The sequence below is a fragment of the Aptenodytes patagonicus genome, chromosome 5 (assembly GCF_965638725.1).
Source record: "Aptenodytes patagonicus chromosome 5, bAptPat1.pri.cur, whole genome shotgun sequence".
Classification (NCBI taxonomy): domain Eukaryota; kingdom Metazoa; phylum Chordata; class Aves; order Sphenisciformes; family Spheniscidae; genus Aptenodytes; species Aptenodytes patagonicus.
Window position 1 is genome coordinate 69,268,462 of NC_134953.1, and position 25,356 is coordinate 69,293,817.

A 25,356-nucleotide genomic window follows, 5' to 3' on the forward strand; every position below is an offset into this window, starting at 1 on the left:
ATAGGGCAACACAAACTCCAACTGCTGCAAACGTGGACCAACCTGCTGCACCCCTTGGGACTGTGCAACTGAACGGCGAGAGGCTGGTGAAGGGTGTAAGACTGGGCAATGATGCTGAAACAGCTATGGGAACATGCGTCCCCACTGCAGAAGCGCAGCAGCTGCAGAGCCTCCCCCTGCCCTTGGGAAGGGCTGATGGCCCCCAGCCACACCAAGGGGACTTGCTGTGGTGCCGCCTGGGCTGCCCACAGGCAGGGAGAGGGTGCTGCTGCAGCTGGGGAACAGCCAGGAGCTTTGTTTTGGGGAGCCTGGCAGGGATCACACTGCATCAGTGTGCCTGGACAGGAGGCGGCTCCAGCAGTGGCTTTCCCCACGTGTTGACACTTCAGATTAGAGTTGGAAAGGTGAGGAGACACATGTGAAACACGCTAATTCAAACAGATTACTTTCTGGTCTGCCAAACAGGAACAAGTTTGGGGCCTGCTATTTGTCGCTAATTGCTGGATTATCTCTTAATCTCTTATTATATTAGTGGCTTATGGGGAATAAAAACCAGTAGTAGGCTATTTTGGAACAGCTGTAAGGCAAGAAGGAACACCTGGGCAGAAAGTTCTCTCTCCTTTCCCTTCACTTAATACTTAAACAGCTGCTGCTTTATCTGAGATAAACCTGATAAATGGTAAATTGAAAGTTTCATCTCCTTACAGATCCCATTCACATGCTCGCTTATCTCCAGTTCTCTATCGATGTCACTCCTAAGCTAAGCAGCACACTTTACCAATAGGTTTTCTGCTTTTTTACAAAACAAATGATTGATTAGTGACAGCAAATAACATCTACCCCCCATGTACAGACAGAGGATTTAAGGCTGGGGTTACCCAGAGTATCCCCTGTGCAGAATACCACAGCTCTCTAGGCATGCTAGCACGGCCCCATAAACCTGAGCTGCCTGGCAGCTAACTTAAACATGCCAGTCTATGTGCAAGACAAAGCAAGTCAAGTCACAGCAGAAATGCCACCAGAGGATAGCAAACTCCAGAAGGTATAAATGGGGCTCCTTTTGAGATCCAAGTTGAAACAGCAAAGAAGCAAAGAGCGAGGCCGTATCAGAGACGCATCTGCCAGTCCTGACTGTCAGATGGCTCCAGCACTCTGTAGGCAGAAATTCCCATGCCGATTGAACTTGGCGTTTACCCTGCCACAGACATGCTTGTCCTATGCAGCAGCAATACTCTAACCACAGCAGCTTGTTGCAGAAAGAATGAGTTTGGGCTTATGGGAGGCTCTGCTTTTGTGTATTCTTGGGCATTAGCTCCCTGAAACAAGGCAGGGAGCTGTGGCCATGGTACGAATGCACAGGTCTGAGAGTTTAGATCACTAGCTCAAACAAAGGAACATCTTTCTAAAGCTCTTCAGAGTGAGAAGCTAATACTTTCCTGAAAGCAACAAGGAAGTTCATTATCCCAATTGGCTTTGCAATTCTGCTGGGAACTGCCAGCGTCTGTCCTGTGCTGAACACCCTCTGGTGCTATGCAAGGCATTAGTATAAAGGCAAACCCAGACACTTTGGAATCCAAAAGACACAGAGGTTAACAAAAACCCAGAGAGGGATGAACCTGTTCCTGCTTATCTCCAAAAGCACATCTTGTGTCTCAAGGACTCCACATAAATCAAATTTCATCCTTTACAGCTTTTAGAAGTATAGAGGAACAAAAGGACAGATTGTCTTTTTTATGCCAGATTACATGAGAATAAGACAACCTCCCATTGTATGCGATGAACAATGTTCTCATGCCACAGTGATGAGTATATTCCGTCCTAGAGAGGCAGACAGGATGCTCAGGGCGCCCAACCATCCTTTCCCATTCATAGTGCACACACATGCATGCATGAATTCAATTAAGAGCAGAAAATCTCAGAGCGCCAGAGATGGATTTCCTAACCCTTTGCACAAATGGATACGGGAGGGAACGGACATTTAGTCGGCACAGATACGCAGGCCTAATTGTTCTACAGACATCTATGCAGGTCATGTGGGGAGGAGGGGGAAATAGGTTTCCAAGTCCATTTCTGTATTGCATTATCATGCATTGAGCCACCAGCCACTCTCCTTCTATTTTCCATAAAGGTCATTTTACAAATAATCAGACTTGAGCCTCGCATTGCACTTTTAACCATCAAAGGACTTTGCAAGGAATAAAACTGTTAAGATTATTTAGCTGAGTTCTATAAAGCACATTGAAATCTTTAGATGAAATGTGCTAGCAGAAGGACAAAGAACTATTATTTATTAAACTGTGATCATTATAATCATTACAGCATAGCAAAATGCTCATAGAAACACTGACGGTGAACACACTTCACCCCAGGAGGAAACATGACAAAAATATTCATAGTAATATATGGGGAAGAGATAACTTGGCAGAAACCTCTATGTGCCTCTGCAGGTCTGAAGCCAGCCAGCTCCAGTACGAGGATATACACAGTCACAGCAGCACGAGCCACAGTGCTGACTGAGCAGCAAATGTCTGCTGGTGCTGAGTGCTGCGCAGCTCTGGCCATGCCACTGGCTGCGCTCACCCCGAGCCTGCTTACAACTAGCCAAGGTGCATCTGCCCAAACTATAGCTGCTCTGACTTTGGGTATAGCAGTAGCTTCAGCATGGAGCAGCACCCGGGGACAGAAGAAATGAAGTTAAAAATACTGAAATCCCATAAAAAGGAGTGCACTTTCTTCATCAAAGGGTCATTGCTTTGTGTTGCATTGCTATACTGCAGCATTATCTTGAGGTCAGGACTGCGCAGAGTGTACACAGGGAGATCATGGCCTTTCAGACCCGTAGCCCTCCTCAGCCATGTACCAACTGCTGAGGCGTAGTTACTCTGTGGCCTCTATCGCAGCCCGTTTTTGCTTCTTCTGATGGTCCAGGGCAGACATCTGTCTGAAGCAGCAGTCTGGGTCATCCGGTCTGATTCAACTGCCCGTTCATGTTTCCTGTCATCCAGGCATCTCCCTCGCAAGTCTCGGCTTGTCTGTGATTGCTGCCAGGCCCTCAAGCACCGGCAGTGCCCCTCTTTGGTCACGTAATGTCACCCCCATCAGCCCCGACGAGAGGCAGGTTTAACGGAGCACACTGCCAGAAGCGTGCATATAGCTGGCTTGTTAACAAATGTATTCCCCGTTATTTAGCCATTTTTTAGACATCCCCAGTTTTGGTCACTGACTGTTTGACCATTGTCCTCAGCTTCTACTCTTCTCCTGGCAATACCCTCGAGCTTTGACTGCTGCTGCTACTTTAGCTGTTTTAATATTACATAAACAGAAAATGTCCTTTTTAAAGGCTTCAAGTCTTGTTGCTCCAGGCCCATGTCAGTCATTCAGAATTATTATTATTTACACAAGGTCCCCGCTGCTGTAAGCATCGTATAGCCGCAAGTAGCCATTTCAGTAAGCTCCCTCCGTGTCTGAGCCTAAGCTACTGCCAAGTCCCCAAGTGTAAAACCCTGCGGAGGCCAGAGAATCGCTGCTAGGGACAGAGACACAATCTTAATTTCATTTTGGGTGATGGTTCCTTAGTGAAACTTGGCAAATAAAACTTCAGACTCCAAGCAAGTTTCCCTGCTGCCAAATGAAATACTAGCCTGGCCTTTCAAAAAACAGATCAAGAAAGCACAGATTTTTGCAGTAATACCATTTCTATTTACTGCAGTCTGATTTACTAGTTTGCGATTTGGGGACAGAGGAGACCATTCAGTTTAAACGGTCCTTCTTTAAAAGCAGCTGTGCAGCTGCTTCTCTACAGTATGTGTAGCATTTTGGGCCAGGGAACTTGCTGCACTTGCCCCACTGGACAGTTCCTTGAAGGCCTGAAAAGCAGCACTTAAGAAGTGAAAACTGGGGAGCAGATTTCTCATTTGATGGGAAGTATGCAGCAAACACTCCAATAAGTACTATTCTAATAGCATCTGCACTGCTCACTGCTGTAAGCAGCACTGGGGAACACACCTAGTGAACTCCACAGTGTATTAATAAGGATATTCTTATACACTGTCTTCCTGCTTATCTGCTTCATTGAAGTAGGAAAAAAAATAATGCCACATGGGGAGAAAGAGAAGGGCAGAAAAAACCTTTCATACAGGGAAAGAGTCAAATAACAGTGCCTCTATTGAGGGGAGCACCACACAGGCCACCACCTTCACAGGCATTTCATAGGACAAGACTTTTGGCTGAAAATGCTCCTCTTTGTGCAGATGTCCCTGAAGCTGTAGGCAAATGAAGAGTGAAATGTATTTACAAAAAAACAATAGCATAGGTGAATCAGTGCAATTATACTATACTCACAGTAAGCACGATGAAATGACACCACCTTTTTTTTTTTACACACTAGGTCCAATCTGCCTTCTACTCTTAAATCAGCTTGTATGTCTTGAATCAACTTCTTGGATCTTTGGTGCTAAACTAGACAGTAAGCTCTCTGGATTAGAGGAATCACATCTTCCGTCTGTTTCTATTCCTTTCCCTTCTCCCTGCAGCACCATCAAGTCCCAAATCTAATCATGTTACAATGTACTGTGGTGCATGTAACCATGGACCACAAATGGATGAGTGTTCCTTCGTCTAGACCAGTACCGGCAAGCATGCTTGTGCTGAAAGGGCAGGATAGGAATATGCCACTGCATCCCCTTCGAAGTCCCTGCTATGCCCCAGATAGCCACCTTGCCCTGGCATGCTCCCTGCTCTTGCTTTCACTCTGTTCTTGCTCCTCTGACGGCTGGATGTTTTCTGCAACCCTCCATGCATGGAGGGCTGAAGAGCAACAGTGGGAGGCAGTCAGCTCCCAGCGCTGGTCTCCAGCCCCATCCCGGCTCTGCAGCAGCAGACAGATAGACCTGTCAGTCCAGAAGCAGAAGGCTTATGAGGGTTGCTTTCCAGCACGCTTAGTAAGTTGAAAATAATAGCTTCAAGGAAAATGCATCCATTTTCCTTTACAAATCCCTGGTGTGGAAATGTTTTAACTTTTAATGAAGTCCATCTGTGCAGAAGTGCTGGCTCTGAAGGATTCACAGAGACAAGACACTGGCGTAAGTCTGCTCCTTCCTCCTCCTGTTCTTTCATTGATATAGGAAGCCCTGAGCAGTGCCTGGATACTCCTTCTCAGCACCCAGTATCTTCCTCTGTTAGCATGAAAAGTACGATAAAGATGCTAATGAGCCTGTGCTTTCTAACACAGCACACTCACAAAGGATTACCCAGGAGGCTAGGAAAGGGGAGGACATGATCAAAAACATAAACCCCAAGAGTCAAGAGACAAACAAACATTTGAACTATTAAAAAAACAATAGGCTGTAAATGAGAGCAGGCACAAGCAGTCCTGAGAACTACACAGGGTGGAAATTAGTACTGCTGCTCAGTACTCAGCCATGCTTTCTGAGAAAGTGGCCAACTTCTTGGGTATTCACTGCAATGAGGTCAGTTGTTATGAAACCACCATACAGTGGTGGTGCAGCCGACACACTTCTATTCCCACTGTAATTTAGGATTAGTTAATGTCGTCTTTAGTAAAGATGCAGGCACTTTCTGAAGACCCTACTGGAAGTGACTGATCCATCTAATGACAACACTGTAGGACTATCACATGAGGAAAAAACAAGGATTCTTTTACTCTGCATCCCAGACCTGAGAAAGTAAGACATTCTTATTTTTTTCCTTGCTTGTTAAAGAAATAAAATACTGTTCTTGGTTTGACTAACTTTTTGAAGTCATTAACTAATATAGTAACAATATATTTTTCTTGTAGAACATTTGCTATCAGAAACTGTAAGCACAAATACCATCTAGGACCTAGTACGCACGGTGAATTTAATCTGAAAATAATTTATGAGGTATCCTGTCTTAAATATACAGCAGGGCTTTATCAGGATCACACAGGTTGGAGACTGACATTGTAAAGATTATGTGCAATAAAAAGGCTTGTTCCAAAAATTTATGTGTAAGAAAATGATGGTTAACAGCAAAGCATATGTCTAAGAACATACTTTCTTCGGTGAACGTCAGGATCCTCTCACATGTGCAGACCATCCAAGGCCCGTGCCGAGCCCAAACAGGACAGACCAGCCTTGCTGAGCAGCAAGCCAAGTGTAAAATTCAGTACACTCCTGAGTCGTACAGGATTCACTTGCTAAATAAAGAGCATTCATTAGTAAGAAATCGGAAAGTTGTAAGAGGAGGTTTTTCTATCTCTTGGCAGCTCCTGTGCTTTTTTTCAGCCACACCTCTACAGAAAACAGAACATTGAAAGTCTGAGCATGTCCCAGGAAGCAAAAGCATCCCAAATACTGCAGCAAAATGGCTGGGTATCCACACAAACCTATGCAACAACAGCCAACCTGGTAACTAGGATCCTTTCCCTCAGAGTGCAAAGTGACAATCTGGGATGAGTTTTAGTACAGCTTGCCCGAAAAATGAACTTGCAAGAATACAGGGAGTTTAAAATCATCCATAATTACATTGTGAGAGTGAAATGAGTGATTCCACTGCATAGATACAGCTTCATCTTCTGAATATGCTTAATTGGATACTTTAGTCTTCCCAAGACTCTTATAATCCAAATTACGCTGCAAAATAAAAAAGCAGTCCCCCAGAATAAGCCAAGAAAACAATGCCAGAAGCCACCCCTAGAAGCAAACACACAGCATGTGAAGACTTAATCATTCTCATGTCCTCTTTCCATACTAACCAATGCATATACAGCTTTAAGATTGTATTTTCTTTCTTCAAAACAGAGGAAGGAAGAAATGAAGATGAGATTTTATTATTAGACAGTTGATTTACTATGTGGAAATAAAATCTGGTTCTAACTTCCTAACAAACAATGGGTTGCACCAGCACAAGAATCTTCTTTCTCGTCTTGGGAAAATCCGTAACTACATTTCCCAGGGGTTCCTGACCAGTGGCTCTGGTTATACAGAGTTTCATATGAAGCAGCACATTTTTTTCTTGCTGAAATTAACAGAAAGTGTACAGGGAATTTACCTCTTGCTTCTCTCCAAGCTAACTCAAACACCTTTAATGCAGAGAAAGAAACCGGGCAGGAGACTGTCCTGATGTAAAACCTAGTTACTCTGGTATGTTGAAAACAGTTTTAAATCAGCAACATAGCATAAGCATTAGAAAAATCACTTTACATGAATTGCGACTGATTTCCAGCAGGTTCCCAGCATGAGCCATTAATACCCGGAGGCTCAATCATTGATGCATATAAGATGGATTAGGACAACTCCAAAAAGCTGTTCAGTTTTTAAAGATACACATTCCAAAGCCGAGGCCTAAATATCAGCTCACCTATAGCTGAGCACCTCTCGCTCATCAGAGTATGACTGGTTTTATACTACTCCACCAAAGGTTAGTTTATACTAAGAGGATTAAGCACCCAATTAAAGTAACTATGACACAAAGTTAAGGAGTTCAAGGGAGAAAGGAATTCCAATTCTGCCCATAGTTCAGCATTTTACATAACACCACAGAAACACCAAAAACAGATTTCCAGAAATGTGAGTCAAACCCAATGTGGATCAAAGATCTTGCCGTTTTTTGAGCAAAAGGCCACATCACACAAACCACAAAGTGTGGTCAGGGCACTAAGACAGGGAACACACTCCTTCACTGAAAGCTGTGGAGCCTTTTGGGCAGGAGGAGAGTGACCCCCTTGGGTGGAAGCTGCTCTTACCTCGAACGTAAAGGTTAGCTGGGGCAGAGTAGCGGGTTCCTGCGCTGTTGGTTGCAACACATTCGTATTTGCCTTGGTCTGACTCCTCGCTGTTCTCTATTTGCAGAGCTCCTGTACACAAACAAGATGACACAGACAATTCAGGTTACGGCAAATCTGGTAATTGAACAGCCAGCCTCAGAAAAGGAAGGCCATGCCCCATGCTTTTAAAGTATCTTCCTGGATAAATATATGGTGATGTTGTCCCCTGGACCCACAGGGTACCAGCATGCAGCCAAAAGGTACCCAGTCTGCTGTTAGAAGCTTGTGAAATTGATTATTGTTATTTTTTTAAGGTACAGGGAACCAGTTACTGATGTATTTCCAACCGCCCCAACCACTTACATTCATTGCTTCAATAAAGGAAAAAAACATACACATACACACATATTAATTACAGCTTTGTATGGGACTTCTGTGTAATAAAAGGGACCTTTAATAAGCCTTTAATCAAAACAGCCAAGCACAAAGCACACTAACTGTAGCTGTTCATTTCTTATCTGATGCACACAAAGCCTAGCAAATGCTCAACAAATTGCGACCTTCCTGCAGACACTGGCAGAGTCCCATCTCTCCCACCTCACCACCCCTCCTTCCAACAGACATCCCTTTTGAGAAAACACTTCGCCTTTCGTCAGCTTTCTCCACGTCAGTGATCTCCTTGTCCTTTCAGATTTCATTATACATGATACAAAAAGATTAGAAACTCAGACTGAGACATCAGATATACACCAGTGCAATACATCCATCTTGCCACATGGCGCTCGAGTGAAAGCCACCCTCCCTTTGTCCCGGCAGTGCTTGCTGCTCCACCTTTGGGTCATGAATAGCTGCTTAGCCCAGACTGTATGTTCCTTGGGACATAATCTGATCTCATCCCCAAAGTGCCAGATGCATGAGGGGCACATCTAAATAATTGCAATAATCACCAGAGCACACAGAGTAGCAATTTACATGGGGAACCTGTGGAGTGCCCATGATGTGGAAGTGAGCGCTGGTCTGAGGCGGTTTTCCTTTCATCTGCTCAGCCTATTCCACTGGTGTCCAGCACCACTTGGCTTGGGAGGCTGGTCTTTCATCCACCTTCTTGCCTAGCACAGATGACTGCAAAACTGGTCACATCTAAACTCCCCTAACGGGGTCCCAAATGCAGACTAAAAGATGGAGATGCAGAGAAGGAAAGAAGCAGGATGTACGTGACAGCAAGCTGGTACTGCAGGAGCGAACGGCTGTTGGCCAGACACCGAAGCGGCTGGTGCTCAGCCTGCTTCTCCCAAGCAACATGGGAATAATTTTTAAAGTGCCTCCAAGTGCTCAGATTCTGCTCATTAGGATTGCCTGTAAGAAGGGAACTCTGCTCACAAACCATATACTGAACTAAAAGAAGACATTAACCCCTTTGCTTGTAAGGATTTGAACTCATTTCTGCTTGCCACGGTTCAAAATGACCACTGAGAGCGGCACTGAGAATAGCTGGTGAAATTGCCTTCTCCCTTTGTGCTGTTTCAAGCTGCAGAGGTCAAACTCAGTTTTTCGTATCATCGGAACAGAAGAAAAACTAATGTGAATCAACCACTGCCACCTACATTATTTAGAAGGATAAATTGAGACTGTAGCATAAGTCTGTATGTCATGGGGAAAAATGAACTTCCCTGGGTTCTGCCATATAATAAAAATGATGTACAGAGCCCTCCCTATTGTTGCATTAGGGCTGGAAATGAGGCTTCAGCTAGACAGAGAAAGCTTGTTTGCAGAAGTCTTTCCACCTACTAACAAAAGGAGCTGCCAGCTTTCCCTAGCCATGGCGCTCTCTGGACACCCACAGGCCAAAGCCTACAGAGCACTGCTGCTTAATTCAGGGAGAACATTGAATTTCTACATGCTGCCTGGGAAAAACATCTTCAAGCAGACAGCAGCATGACAGGCAATGGAGCAGGAGGAAGCTTCCCAGCACTGACAAGACAAAGAGAATCAGAGAATCTAGAAATGGAAAAGACCTATTAGGTTATCTTGTCCATCCCTGGGGGCAGGGCAGGATTGCTCCCTCTTGTAAATGTACTTGTGTTCTGTCCAATCCCATTTTGAATGTGCCGAGTGATAGGTCTTTCACCACTTCCTCAAGGAATTGATGCCACAGCCTGGTTATGCTCTCTGTCAGGAAGGTTTTCCTGGAACTCACCATGTATTATCCTTCTTAATTTCTGCTCATTACTCTGTGGGCACGCATGTGCTGCAGAGTTCATTCTGAGTGCTTGCATCAGGCTTGGCTGGGAAAAGCTGTTTGCTGCAAAACATACCCAAACTTAAAAAAAAAAAAACAGAACAAAAAAGAGTGGATGTCATCACCCTGAGGAAGAGCCTATCTCTGATTTAGCCTGTAGCCCTCATCAGCTGGCTGGGCTGAAAGCAGAGCCAGCTTCAGGTGACAGGCAGTTGTGTTTGCCTAGAAAAAAGTAAGATCCCTAGGTAATTCTGCCATGAACACATATCTTTTTATAGGCCCCTTTTAGCCATTTAATACATATCACTGGTATTTATACCCTTTATACTTGCGACCACCATGCCTCTTAAATGTTGGTTAGTCAAACCATATTTTATCTCTAGGGACCTCAACATCAGTGCTGGAGAGAAAAGAGGAAAGCATAAAAGGATGAAGAAAATGAAGGCAGAGGGGAGTTTCAGATTACATGCTATTATTGCCTGTCAGTTCTGCGGCCAGTGCGGACCGATTTCTAGAATCATACTATAACCATGTAACATGTGTCAGCAACTGCCTACAAACTGCTCAGGGACACTGGGCAAGGGATTCTGGTTTTGTCTGGGTTGGCATGACTATTCAAACTATGGCATGTCAGGAACAAGAGAGAACCCAAAAAGCAGTAAACCTCTCAACTGAACCAGAAAGAAATCAGTTACTGCAATAAATCATCATTAGACAAACATACAGATCCTGCAGTATAGCTGATAGCTAGCAGAAAGTGGAAGGATCATGGTAAACTGATGGCAGTCAGCGGGACTATAGGGGTTTTCTTGAAGGACAGCCTACACCTGTGTGATGGATACAGGAAAGTGTAGGGTATCTCAGGGTACAGATATTTATGAATAAAGTTAAGAAGCTCAGACATTGCTGGGATCAGAAAGCTGGAGACATAAATGCATCCGAGCCTTGGGAAAAACTCCTCAAGTGTAAAATGCTCCAGGCCCTAGTTCAGTCATCCCAGAGAAAGGCAATAGCTTCATCTCTTAAGAGGGTTCAAGTCTAGGCTGGACAGGACACAAGGAGCTACAGGAAAGGAAGAACTGCGTCCTGAGTAGCTCCTTTCCCTGAAGTTCATGGAAGCTCCATCCGAAGACCCTCAAAAGCACGGTGAATTCTTTGCTTTGACAAGTGCAAGGGACCTGATTTCTATTCCTAGCCCTGTCAACATCTCAGAATCTTCTGTGCCTCTGCAAACCAGGGCTAGGAAGGCTGATTTACTTTTATTCATTACTTTGGGATTTATGTTGCACAAGTTGCTGAGTAAGGTCTTGTTCACACAGGATGTTACTGCAGACTTCACATATGGACTCTTCGAGTGCTCCAGTGGCAGGTGCCTTGTTCTTGTTTGCATGGCTGAGTCCTGATGTGCAATCAGATAGCACGGCTTCAGTGGACGCATGAGGACCATCTACCATCAGGACATGCATATGTGTACAGAGAGGAGCAGTGAACAGATTGTTTGGGAGCTCATGGGGCTCTGCAGCAGTATGTGTGCACCAGAGTGAAACCTCTCCCTGCTGAGCACCACTCGACCTCCGCTGCCTCCTAAGCACCCTGAACCACAGCGGGGCTCCAGCAGAAGAGGGGCAGCCATTCCTCACCACGCTGCGATGTCATGTCAATCTCGCTTGCGGCTCAGATCTGTTACTGATAACACATCTCGGCTTATAAGAGAGCTTACAGCTCCTGAGAAAAACCCCTGGCTGCTCTCCAGTGCCAGGGAGAATGGTGACGAGGCAGAGCTTTCTGGGGCTGAGGGCAGGAGACGGCCCTGCTGACTGACAAGCATCCCTTATAGGTTCTTTACTCTCTGCTGGTATCTCTTTGCCAGTCCCTTCCCTCCTCTCCTAGCTTTTGCTCTTTAAACTCGGGCACAGACAGCAGCCCCAGCTCTCCAAGATACTTATCTATTCAAATATACTTGTGCTCAGGCAGAATCATTAGTTGCAGTGACAGTGGTTAAAAGAAGCATTTAAAAAGCGCACTGCACAGAGCATGGGGAAGGCAGATCCTGATAAGGGTCGCTTCTTGGCAGCGCTGGGTACTGTTGTGCCAAGGAGGGCTTGTCACTCTCTCCTCTAGGTGACAAACCAAACGTAAAAAGCTCTGAGCTGCCATACAAATTGATCTCCCTGAAATCCTGCTCCGTAGCTCATTGGGTGCTTGTGCTCTCTTCTCCCAGACAGCACCATGGAGCTAAACACGGCAGCTCTTTGGGCGACACTCTTCCGTACCTATTCAGGTCAGAGCTCCATCCCCAGCAGTGGGAGCAGCTCCATTTCTCTAGCAGGGCATTCACAGCCTCAGCCCCCCTGGCTCAGAGGTGGGGACTGACCTTTTGCCCCAGTTATAAAATTAGACATGGAATGAAATGCTCCCATAAGTACCCAGGAGTCAGGGGAACCAGGCTGCAGTCACAGGACTCATCTAAGGAAAGGACTTGCAATGCAGATGTTAATGAACCCAGCTACCTGACCAGGGCCCTTCCTCTCAGGGAACAGGTAAATTTTGCCCACCCTGCACACTAGAGCACGTGGCTACCCCAAACCCCTCCCTTCTCTTTCCCCCTACCTCCCACCAGCTTCCTCCACAGAAACACCGCCTGACTTTTCCTGAAGCAGTAAGCTTAGTCACCCCTTCAGCCAGTGCTCAGGTGTCGGTCCCAATCCCCCTTCTGCTAAAAATTGTCTCCCAGAGAATAAGAATTCTCCTGACAAAATCTAGGGAGCTGTGGAGCAGGGCCAGAGGCAAGCCTGGACCAAACAAGGACCCGTAAGCGTGAATACGGTGGAGAAAGAGACACTGTGAAGCCCTGACAACGAGGGGGTTGGAGTTTGACACCCTGGCTGCTGCCCAAGATAACCAACGCTTGCCATGGGCGCTGTGAAAAACTGAAAGACACCAAAATCACTCAAGAGTCACTAATAATGAAAATAAGCATTTCCCATATTCACTATTTTTTGTAATTTATAACAGCAGCACCTCCCAGCTGTTACAGAGGATTGCACCTAGCCTTCACCAGCCATCAGCACTGCCAATTATGCAAAACAAGATAACTACAAATATATTTTCATTGTTAGTGTTCATTATGGTCATTATGCCTGAGAGGCCAGTGATTGGCATGCAAGAGGCCTGTTCTGGATGGCAGCGCTGCTGAGAAATCACTCTCCTGTGCACCACGGGCAGCTGCTGATAGCACCCGACCACTGCCACTGGACCGGACTCGGGCAGAGAGGGAGGAGAGGAGACCCAATATGCTCGGCAGCAGCGGAGTTTCAGGATGCTCTGATCTCTCACCAGCGAGTACAGGAAATCTCAGGGGACTCTGCGTCAGAAGCAAAACTACAGCACTGTCAAATGCACAGTAACGCCTCTGTATGCTTCTAAAGGGACATGAGTCAATCTGAATCCCGACAGTAAGAAACACGGCATTACAAGCATTTCCAGGCACTACCCCACCCAACCTCCCCTGACACTGTCTGCTCTTGCAAGCATATCTTCTCATTTTAAAATTGTTTTCCTTTTGCTTTTGTGACTGAAAAAGCTCAAGAAACAGGAAAAAAATCCTATCATATACAAAGTGCAATCAAATGTACAAACACATGCTCAGAAAGAGGCAGCAAAATTCTTTTAGCTTCCTCTAATCTCTTTGGATAGCTTTACGCTCCAGCTTGCAGGGTAGCGTCGAAATACTGGAGCTATATTTAAACCAGTTCGCTCGGGACTGGAAAAGGTTTAGCTGCAGCTATACAGAAGTCGGTGCGGGTGTTTACCTGGCTTCTCAGAGAGACAGCTTCTGACACCCAAGTGAGCTGATCTAAAGTTAATTCAGACAGACCTCTGCTACGCTGATGTCTGCAGGGAAGAAATACTCTTATGTATAGGAACCTCAGATATTTCCTGTGGTGACAGAAAAGTAACAAATAAATCTGACTGGAGAGGGAAAATGCCTGAGATGATGATATTTCTTTACCTCCGCATGTGCATACGATCTAATGCCTGTTCAGTCCGGCACCCACCAGAAACACAACAGTGCCCTGCTCTCTCTTACAGCCCGGGGCAGGAAAATGCAGCCAGGTTTCACAAAAGGTTGAGCGAGTTCAATTCCTGAGAAATGCTGGAAATGAACATCTTATATTCTACTTTGAAAATGAGAATGGGGCAGAACTTGCTTAAACATGGATTTGCTGATACTATCTGTGGGTCACCTTAAGAAGCTAGCTATTGCCTAATCCGATGGGCATCTGCCAGCTCCATGTCTTTCTGATGAACAAATAGGGATTTCAAGATTAAATTACTATCTGGGGCAGTCCCGCAGGGGTAAAGAGGGAAGCTACAAACTGAGATTCTCAATTACAGATGGGAGCTCCTCCCATTTCAGGGAAGCCAGAGACGTCTTGGACAGAAAGGACCAAATATGTGGGGGTAAGGTCAAACGAGGTGTTTAGAGAGAAAAATCTCCTCCTGTTTGGAGGGGCGCATGGTAGAATTTCTCAGGTCGTCCTCCCGCTAACCACACGCTGCTTCCAGCACAAAGGCCTTGGGTAATGCTCAAACCTCCCAAGTACTCCAGACACACAACTCCTAGCGACACAGTCACAGCAGCAATTACATCAACCCAGAACCTCCCCTTCCTCCCCCAAACATTATTACCAAAAGCGTTCGTTAAGAGTCATTAGTTCACCCTTCCTTTCAGACCAAATTAATGGATTCCAAAGCATCAAACTTACCTTAATGAGGAACAAGAGTGCAGCTGGGTATAGAACATGGCAGAACAGTCACTTCTACATGGACACAACCTCACCATCATAAAAGCACTTTCATCTAATCTGTTGTTATCTTTAGAAATTCAATGACCTCCGTTTTAAATAAGAGGCATTAGGCTGACAGAAATCCTCTGGGAGAAGCCAGAGAGCAGCACGTGGCTTCTGTTTGCTCTCACAGAAATGTCATCTTTGACATTCAAACAGGACACATATATTTTAAATAATGTCAAGAACATTCTTAAAATACCTCATCAGGACTCAAACGGGGGTGGGAAGGGGGGTAGGGGTGCGGGGAACTTATGTTTTATGAGATGGATGGTTCTTTTCACAGAGATGCGTTCAGTTCCCGAGCAGGACGTATGGAGCATCCACACGGTTCTGGTGCTGAGTCACTAATGTCATCAGACAGGGCGGGCGCGCAGCAAGCGCATGGGGAGGCCCTGGGATGGCTGCGTGCTCGGCGTGCACGGCTGGGAGCTCAGAGTGCTCGGCTAGTTAGCATTCAATCTGTCATTTCATTTTAGGATTTGCAGTAGAAATAGGAGATGAAGAAATAGTTTAAGGAGCTTGTAACATCACAGCTGTCAATCTCCAGCGTTCCAAAGGGAGGAATGACAGATATATAAGCCCATTCATATCAAAATAAGGTTGGCAGTCTTTTTTCCCTGACCCAGATTTGCTACAGAGGCAACTTAATGCAAATACACATCAAACGGCAATTCACATTTATTCTAAAATCACTTAACGGGAGCTGAAAACATTAACCCCCAGCAACAGAACCAGTTCCAAAGAGTCAGATTATTAACTTCCAGCAGTGATTCAGGGAAAAGGGGAAGGAAAGGGGAGAACAGGGAAAACTGAACGAATGAGGTCGTGTTGATTTGTAGGTGGCAGTCATTCTGTCAAGAAATCCAGGGGTCAGTCAACAGGGGTAACCAAAATCACAAGAGAATTCAGAAGGGCCTTAGCATGTAACACTGATTAACACACTAAAGGGACAGCTTTGAGTGTTTAGGCTAGAAAAGACAACACTCCAACTGGACGGTCATTACTGGTGCATACAGGCTGTGAAAACTAGCCAGGGACTGCGCACACTGGGCTGTCAAACCAGGGGTGGGTTTAATTAATGAAGGCTTAAAGCAGCCAGATGTGCTTCCAATTCATCTATTTAAAACCAACCTTTGCGCTGCAAAGCAACATCGGCATGCCCGGCTCAGAAAGGGGGGTCTGGGGCAGTGGTTCCCGACTCTGCCACCACATTAGAGGGTTAGCACACTTGAAAGGCAAACATGAGGAACGCAAACAAAGGTGCTCCTTATCCCAGAGCCAGATTTGCTCAAACTTTCAAGAATTTATCTCCTTCTGATTAGAGTTTCATGCCTGTCAGCAGCAGCAGAGAAGAATTTGACTGTTCTCTTGTGAAAATGTTACCTCCTTACACTTACACCAAAGCAATCCATCTAAAACCCCCTACACACAAAACCTCAGAGGCCACAACTGCGCGGGAAGTTCAGAGACTTGCAGGAGCTGCAGGAGACGTCAACCCTCCCATGGCGGAGGCCAGGGACCATTTTCGTTTGCAAACTTTCCGTTGAATAACCCCCTTTCAACAGTGCAAAATCGCAATGGATGAGTCTACAAGAAATCACGCTAAAACCCAACCAAAATAAACACACTAGTGGGAGAGTGCAGATGAGCAAGAGCACTGGCAGAGTTAGGGCTGAGAGTAAAAGCTGGAGATGAGAAACACCGGAGGAGAAGGGACAAGGCAGACAGGAGATGGAGTGACGTGACAACTGGAGGCACATTTCAGCATTCTTACCTCTGATCGGTGTACCACCTGGTGAGGTAATTTGAATGCAAATAAGATTAGAGAGAAGCATTAGTACAAAGAGGAAAGGAAGAAAATTATAACTAAAAAGCAGAAAGTTTTTTTAAAGCTAGAATTTGTATTAGCGCGACAGGAATAAAAAAAAAGAAACTGATGTGCAATAAAAGTCAGAGTGACACTCTCAGGAGGTTAGTAAAGCTCATCGCTTCCAGGAGTGCAGCATCCAGCCCTGCATCTTGCCATTAAAGCCACCACCCTCATGAATGGGGGCCGAACTAAGCTGCTGAGGTGGCGTTGCTGGCTGGCCTCACCACTTGCATTCACCCACACCACTGTTCAAGCAGTTGAGATGGAGGACACGTTGGGAAGATGGTGCAGTGCCCCTTCATTCCTCATACAGAACAAGGAGGGGGTGTCCTGGGCGCTGTGTGACCGTGAGTGTGCTGGGCAGGAGGGGTGGAAAGCGCATGGTTGCGGAGGCTAGGTGCAATTTTGCTTTGAGGTTAGAATGACCAGTGGGACAAAATCTGCTCGCTTAAAGAAATTAAACTAAGGGGAGAGTGTAACAAATCAGTTTTGAGCCATTCTCTGCATTCACATAACCCTTGCATCAGGTTCCCTCCAGCAAAGAAATTGGTGTCATGCAGAATTAACTTTACATACAGAAATATTTCGAAACAAAGTAGTTTCTGGTAATGTAACAATGGCATGCTAGCCAGACCTCTGTTGTTCCTGCCTAATTTGGGTGTTAGCTGGAGAAAGGAATCCCTACCCCCTTTATAAGGCACTGGAGATAATTTTACATGCTATAATGAAGAGTATCTTATAAGGAGGGCTTCTCTGGGAGTGAGGTTAAGTGATCCTGTTGCAGCAATCTATAAACGTTTGTTTTATGAGGTCAATGTGTTTAGCAAGTGGAGGATCCACTGGTCAGCGTCTTGAGTTCAGTGTACAATCAATAATGAAGCATGATTGAAGGGGAGATGCTCCAGCTGGGCAAATTGGCAGGGAACCCTTCTAATCCCCACTTTTGTCCCCTTGGTCTTATTTTGCACATATGAAGGCTGTTAGTATTAAGGGAGAGATTCATGCAGATTGAATCTGTAGGCAGTCCATGGTATGTGTTGGTTTTATGCAGATTTGTAGGATCTGAATACCAAGCACTTACCAAAGAAAACTGAGGAGTTTAAACAGACAGAAAAACAGGGTTAAACAGGACACAGAGTGTCAAATCATGTTCAGTGTATTGATTAATAAATACCAGTATGCATACAAGAGTGTCGTGTATCTCAGATTTACAGCTCATTCCATTATCCACAACAATGATCACCCAATGGGAAAGAAAGACAGAAAAGAATTTCTGTAAATACAAAGAAGGCATATTTTAAGCATGTTTAACTTGCCTCTTAAAAAGTAACTGCAATATTTATACCTATTCTTTTTCTTTCCTAACTACCCTTCCTTTAGGCAGAGTCCTTTCTCTAAGCAGGAGCAGCAATTCAAACTACTCATTTTAGCATTTTCCTCTGCCTAGATGACATTACCCCACTTTAACTTTATGTTTGGTTATATTTTCTGACACTTTCTATCCACAGATGACTGAAGCATCAGGAAAGATCTTGCAGTGACTGAAGTTGTGGGTAATCTCTCTCTTGCAATAATAAATCTGCTGCTTATTTATCTATCTTGGTAACTACCGCTACCCTTGACAGAACAGTTACACCCAGAGATACTCGCATGGAATAGCACAGCCATGGAAAACAGGGTTATTTCTCTTTGCTTATTTGGAAAGTTTGCCAAGTGATATTTTTGTTCTGTTTGGTCTAGGGCCTCCCCCCTCCCGCCCCCCCCCTGCTCCCCGTCCCCTTCCACAATTCTCAGAGTTAAGAAAAGCATCACCACAATGTGTCACTTCTCATGACTTTGAGCACAAGCTCAAGGGGCAGAAAACAGGACTTCCTTCTCTCTCATCTGGCTGAAATAGGGTTTGTTGTTCTGCCCTAGAACCAAAAAGATTTGCAGCAAATCTTTAAATCTACTCCCTGTAGAGGCTAAACCCTTTGCTCTAATACGCAATTGTCTATACAGAGCTCTAGGAGCAACTGCATGCTTGAAGCAGATTCCCTAAAACGTGTGACCAGCTCATTTTTTCCTGCGTTAAATCCCAATCCTCCTGGCCTCCAAATGTAAGACAACCCTTGTGGGAGCAGCACAGAGGCTTGCTGTATTAAGCGCAGTGTTTGTTCTGGGTCTCTCTCACTTTTACAAAGTTAAGACATTCACTCTTCACTCAGAGGACACCATTACAGAGAGTGCACAAGGCTTTTCTGTTGGACCCCAAATTTCCTCATCCAGAAGGAATAAAAGTTCCCATTCACCCTTCACATCATATGACAATGCATCTCTGGTTGTTGTCCTTTCAAGGTGTCCCTCAAAGGGACGAAATCACAGCACATAGACCACAGAGTGCCAACATAAGAGAGTCCACCAAGTGATAGAGGTGCCATCACTCAAATGGTTACTGAGGCCAACTTGTGCCCTGTGATCACCAGGCCACTTTATGCAAAGGGCACCCCAAGATCAAACTTCAAACCCAATTCCTTGTGTTTGAAAGGTCTGAAACACTTATGGGGAAGGAGAGTTTATTTCCCCTTCATGGTAACGGACACCGAATAACACCCTGTACATTCACTTCAGTCAGGAATGAATGCTGACCCTGACATCCTCTGTGTACTGGAAGCACGCAGCCAGGCACCCAAAGCATGGCAAAACATAGGATAATACACTGGAAAACCCCATGGGATTATTTGCATTTCCCAGTGTGGAGGAGAGGGTCTGTGGGAGAAGGGACTTCACTCTGCTGACACAAACTCACCCCGGACTTATGAACACACCACTTCCTTGTAGGAACCTAAATGACCAAAAAAATCACTCCAAAGCAACATCAGAGAAACCAAGGCTCTTGCTGGCTGCAACTGGGCACTAGGGCAGTGCAATGCTGAATCCCAGAGAACACCAACAGTGCTTTTGGCTACTTCCTAACATAGCTTTAGGGGAAACTATTTTCAGAAGTGAAAGTACTACAGAAAAGACTGGCTATTTGCCACCAGTTGCAACAGGGAGTCTGTGTGGATCCCATCACTGCTGTGTGCACCTCACACAGCAAGACCCAGATGTGCAGTATGGGTTCTTCCAGGACATAGAACTTTAGCTGTCAACTGGTTGGCCACGATATTGCTTCAACCCTTGTCCAGTCATTCCTTTTTGAGAAAGCATCCATCCTTGTGTGGGTTTCCTCATCCTTTTGGATAATACTCCCCAATCCCCATTCTTTTGGGCTGTCCTTACACACCTTGTCCCAAGTCGATGCCCATCTGATGTCTGGACTCAAAGCTGTTTCTTGCCAGGAGCTGAATATCTTCTGCTGGGTACTGACTGCTGGCTATTACCAGTGAAGCAGGATATGGCCGTCACTGCCATTTCACTGAGACAGGCACCACCTCTTTTTGCCAGTTTGTCCTGTGTATGTTGGGTATTCCTTTTGTTTCCAAATAAGTAGTGCTTCTACCTATAAGATCAAGACTACAATGAAAAAGCTTGCTGGTAACTCTGAGAGCATAAATGCAGCAAGATGATCTGGTGAGCCAGTTCCCACTGCTTCTTTGTTAGAGGCACCTACGCTTTTCCAAAGTGACCGAAGTCACCTGCAGAGCCCTCTGTGACACTTTACTTGCAGTTAATTGCCTGAAAGCCACACTAGGGCCTAGGGCATGGTTCCATAACTCAGTTAATTGATGGTGATTAAAAGAGAATGATGCTTGTCGTAAGACCAAGTTCTTTACTAGATGAAAGATGATAATGCTCCCTGAATTTCTGGAGTTTCCTTACATGACAAAGATATCTGTATGTTAACATTCAGAATAGTTATTTATTCTAATTTGACATTTTGTTCATAAGTTTTCTGAAGAGCAAGGTGGAAGAGCAATTCTTCAACTATGAAACTCACTGGAAGCATTCAGGAGCTTTGAGAGTATGAATACCATCAGAGTTGCTTTGAAGTCTTCAGGAGCTTGTGATCCAAGAATCTTTACAGAAGAACTGTGAAGCATCAGTACAATCTCATCTATATTAAGAGAGTTTCCACCACATCATCAACTAATTTTAAAACATGGTTAGAGGTGTAGCACTGACCCTTGCTGCCAGAACTCTTAGGTACATCACCTGCAATACTACAATGTCCGGACAGTTTTAAAATCAGTTCAGCCAAACAGGTTTTAAACGAGTTAGCATGCTGGAGAGGTTTCCTAGCCCAGAGCTGGCCTTAGATCAGTCAATGACTGAGAGACAATGACTGAAGCTATGCATCCTGGGGGAGAACAGGGAGTTGTCCTGAATCACTGCATTTGCAGAAAAGCAGCCTCTCCACAAGAGGTGGGAAGTATTAGAAAGATGAGCAAGGGAGAATTTTGCTACAACCAGCATGAGTCAGAGACCTTGCTTTTGCCTTGATCTGTGATAATGGAGACAAAAACCTATATTTATTTGTGTTCTCATCTCTAGAGCAATTAGCCCAACACGTACTGGCAAAACTACGCAAGAGGTGGAGTTAAAAAAGAATTAAGCATTACTCGGGAGGAAAGATCTATGTATTGGGGAGAAAGGGGAAAAAAAGCCCTCTAAATATAAAGAGCTATGCTAAGTGTCAGAAGGTTTAATGAGAAAAATGCATATACACACATACAGATGTAATTAGTAAATGAGGGACGGCAGGATACAGGGCAGATTTATAAACTGTGTATTTGCTCCTGACAAAGGCACCCGTCCTCTGGGTTTAAAAGAGCCTAAGATAACGGCTTGTTGTTTTAAACCATAAACTCTCTAGTACCTCGACAGAAGATTAACAGACCTCTAGAAATTGATGTTCAGAGGCCCCTTGGGCACATGATCTGACTGCATGCAAGTTCAAAGACCTGCCTGAAGCCCCCAGAGCACTGCCAGCCCACGTAGGCGTGAGTGTCAGAAGAGAGCACCTTTCCCAAACATGCTGCTTCTTTACCTCTAGCTATTTACTCCACACTAGGAGCCTGAAGAAATGAAATCATCCCTCAACTTCCTCTCTAAGTCAGACTCCAAAGCTGCTTTGACCTTTATGACCTATATTTAGTACATCTGAATAATAATACATTGTGTACTCGTTGAAGGTTGGACACTCTATATATGCAATATTGGGCTCACACCATGCTGTAGCTATTTTAACTATATTACATCCATCTAGCTTTTATTGGGTTTTAATTAAATGAAATTAAATGAGCGTATATTTAGATTGAGATAGTATAAACTGACATTCATGCTGATATGCCAGGCTGGCTGTAAGATATGATCTTAATGGAGCAGAGACTTTGCAAACTATTAAACTCTGCCATATAATGAGGTATCTATTTAAATACTCTTTTCTTTGAAAAACAACTCTGCCCCACTACGGTGTAGTGCTGAAGAGCTCAATTAGCACCTTGCAGAATGGATCAGAGACTGCCCAACCCATCACATTGCTCACACAGGGTGACTGCAGTCAGGTAGGTGGGACTCAGGCACTTCAAAACACAGGCCCTACTTTATATCAACTACAAATATAGGATAAAGCTACAAACGTGAGCAGGGGTTGAATCTCTGGCCCATGAGAAGCAGTAGACTTCTTGCTCTCCACTCATGCCAGGGTGGAGCAGAGCCTTGGTGAATCTTGGCATCGTGTCACCAGGTCCCTAAAATAAAACTTCACTCATATTTGGAAGTCTCTTGCATTGAACTGTGGAAACCTCCCTTACTACATTAGAAAGCTAATCAATTTCTTTCGCGAGTCTGAGGATGCGTGCTGCTCATTGATTTCTAAAAGGTTCCCTTGACACCTCCCCTTGGTAATTACTGTGTCTTCAGCAAGCAGCCAGCTCTAGAATTTGAATCCCAGGTGAAATATTCAATTGAGATGTTGCTCAAGAACAGCGAATACGAAGCAAAACTTGGACACAGTGACAGGGTTTACTAGTTTGTTTTTAAACTTTCTATCTCACTAAACTTGTGAAGCAGCTGGTAGAGAAGCAGCCAAGTGCCTGCGAAAAGGAGGCTGGAGAACATACAGCAAGTGCATCAGGAGCTGCCTTGCTGCTCATTTATGGTAATTTCTGATGCTGATTTAGTCAGCTATGAAGTGAAACACATCCATGTGCACTTTCCTATCGCTGCTTCCTAAAGCTTCTCAGAATAATTAACAAGTGTGATATTTTCTTTCAGCACAAACAGATCAAGATTAAACCATGTTGTGGGGGAGATAAGCTAAAGGTCACTGGGAAATTTCATAAGCTATAAATGCATTAGTATAATTAGCACTCACTGGTACATCAAGGTGGGATCAGGAGTGTCAGGCTGGGTTCTATTTTTGAGGAGAGTGATGTCTCATTACCCACTCCCCCAAGTACAAGCCTACTTCTTATCATCCAAGCACCATCAGATTTATGCAGAGGGCTCCTACTGTGGGGAAATGTGTCAAGACGTTCACCTTGCTAGGAGGAAGACGGTGTTGCCCTGGCAGCAGCACTCATAACAAATGGCTTTTGAGTGCCCAGAGATACATCACGGCCAGGCAAGGCAGTCTGCCTCTTATTTAAGCGTGAGACCTTTCTAGACCAAAGTTGTTCCAGCTCTGCTCCCTTCTGTACTTCCTGTAGGGTACTGTGGGCTTTTTTTCCCCAGACTAAAGCTGCTGTGTAGTGCTGCTGTGCATTGTTAAATAGCCACTGCAATTCATGGTGGGGAGCTACGCCTCCTCGGTGAATAAAGCAACGTTTTATTTTCCTTAATTCTCTAATGGGCCTTACAGTCCTAGGAGACCGAACAGAGCAGCAGAGAAACAAGAGTTCCTCGCTAAAATGAGTGCATTCTTAGCCACCCACAAGAACTAACCGTCTGTATTTCAAAAGCTAGTGTTTGGCTTATCAAACAAAAAAATCCAAAAAGAAACGGTGTATTTCAAAACTGTGTCCACCTTCCTTTGTTACTGCTTCTTGGATTTTTCTTTATTCTTGTGGTGTCACATAGCAAGAATGATAAAGATCTCAACAGAAAGCAGAGCACTGTCTTGCAGAGTCTATGTAAGGAGTGAGGTAGTACGCGACCACTGATTGTAAAATCTCAACCAGTATCTCATTGTCCTGATTTGCACTGTGCTCCTATTAAAAGTATCTGAGACCTGTTGAGTTGGTAGTGAAATGTCTGAGCCTACCAAGGATTTGGGGCAAGTCAAGACGGTCTACTGAAGAAGGAATCCAGGTGATGTTCCAAAAGGCATGTCCACTCTACTGTCTCCTTTTAACAAGCCACGATATCCTGCCAGAGAGGATCAGCTCCAAAAACTGTTTTTATATTGTAAAAGAAACAAGCTCAAATCAAATTGACATTTGGGTTTAGAATAGCATTTCAGGGAAAAAATAATAGCAGCAAGTAAAGAGAAAAGGGAGGACGAGCGAGGAGGTAGGGAAGGCTTACTTGCTTTGCTACCTTACCCGAGCGGAGCTGCTTGATTCGCCCATTGCTAGTTGCAGTGTCGACAGGCAGGAAGTCCTTGAACCAGGAGATTTCAGGATCAGGGTTACCGCTGGCAGCACAGAGCATTGTGGCTGTGCGGGCCTTTTCCACCACCTTCAGCTGCGGGCCCATGTCAATGGTCGGGAAGCCAGCTGGGAGGTGGTCTTCTGCAAGAGGAAAAAACACACAAGGTTAAAGAGAAATGTTCGGGCGTAGCGATGGAATACAGTTGTAGTGACAGCAGTGCCATGGTACAGCATCTGTGCCTCTGCTGGAAAACAGCAGCCTGACTTCCCTACCGAGAAGGTTTTCAAGCCCTTAAAGCACATTAGGCTCTATAATGAGCATTCATTACACCAATAGAAGCTTCCACTAAATTTAACTCCGTTTAAATCAATTGCCTTGGGAAACGTCCATAATTTTCATTGATACGTAAGCTCCATCTATTGTTGTTAATAATTCAGTAAAAGCATGTATTTGCCTTTTTGTGGGAGGACTGAGTTGAAGATAACAGACAAACACAAAGCCAAATAGTTTGAGGCATCTTGAAAAACAACAGCTAAACAATAAAACCCCTTAGAATGGTCCAGAGAGGCCCATTTTCTCTTTTTTTGACTAGGAACATTCTGTCACACTGGTAGGATAGACTGTAAATCTCTTCCTCATGCCCCCAAATCTGATTCAGAAGGCTTTTAGAAACTAATGAATGTAAAGCTAATGAGCCACACTCTGCTCATGAGCCGCCTCACCAGACTGTGCTGTGGCAAGCTCCTGGTGCATTTTCTGGGCTGCAGAGAGCAACAGAGGTGTGCGAGAAATGGCCAGTGCACGTTCTGGCATGTCTTACTGAAATACTATAAAACAAAGCACCCCCGTAACTGCTAAAACCATTCATACAGCAGGTACGAAAAGAGTTAATTGGGTTTGCTGCTGCAGAGCACGCTCAGGTAGGCTGAGTGGAATATATTAGGCAGCCTTCACTGATAAGCCAAGGCATGCTCCAACATCGTCATTCAATAGCAGCTGCAGAACAGACCTCATTTACTCATTCTGTGGCAAGATGTACTGTACTCTGCTAAGCCTGAACTGCAATCAAAAGGACATACTTTTGCAGAAAAAAAGAACTTGAAGAACATTAAGAAGCTTTTAAAGCACCAGA

At 44.8% G+C, this 25,356-nt stretch overlaps 1 protein-coding gene across 16 annotated transcripts in view; it reads right to left on the reverse strand.

Moving 5' to 3' along the window:
• The window catches only part of PTPRF (protein tyrosine phosphatase receptor type F), a 396,981-nt gene that overhangs the window by 86,352 nt on the left and 285,273 nt on the right, over positions 1–25,356 (reverse strand). For 9 of the 16 annotated variants that reach the window (XM_076340381.1, XM_076340395.1, XM_076340390.1 and 6 more), the window contains 3 exons: positions 24,176–24,364; positions 16,614–16,631; positions 7,727–7,837 (listed from right to left, as the gene is read on the reverse strand). In XM_076340381.1, the coding sequence (XP_076196496.1) occupies positions 7,727–7,837; positions 16,614–16,631; positions 24,176–24,364 (318 nt within the window). The remainder of the gene's footprint in view (positions 1–7,726; positions 7,838–16,613; positions 16,632–24,175; positions 24,365–25,356) is intronic. The other 7 variants (XM_076340397.1, XM_076340391.1, XM_076340396.1 and 4 more) reach the window with 1 other exon arrangement.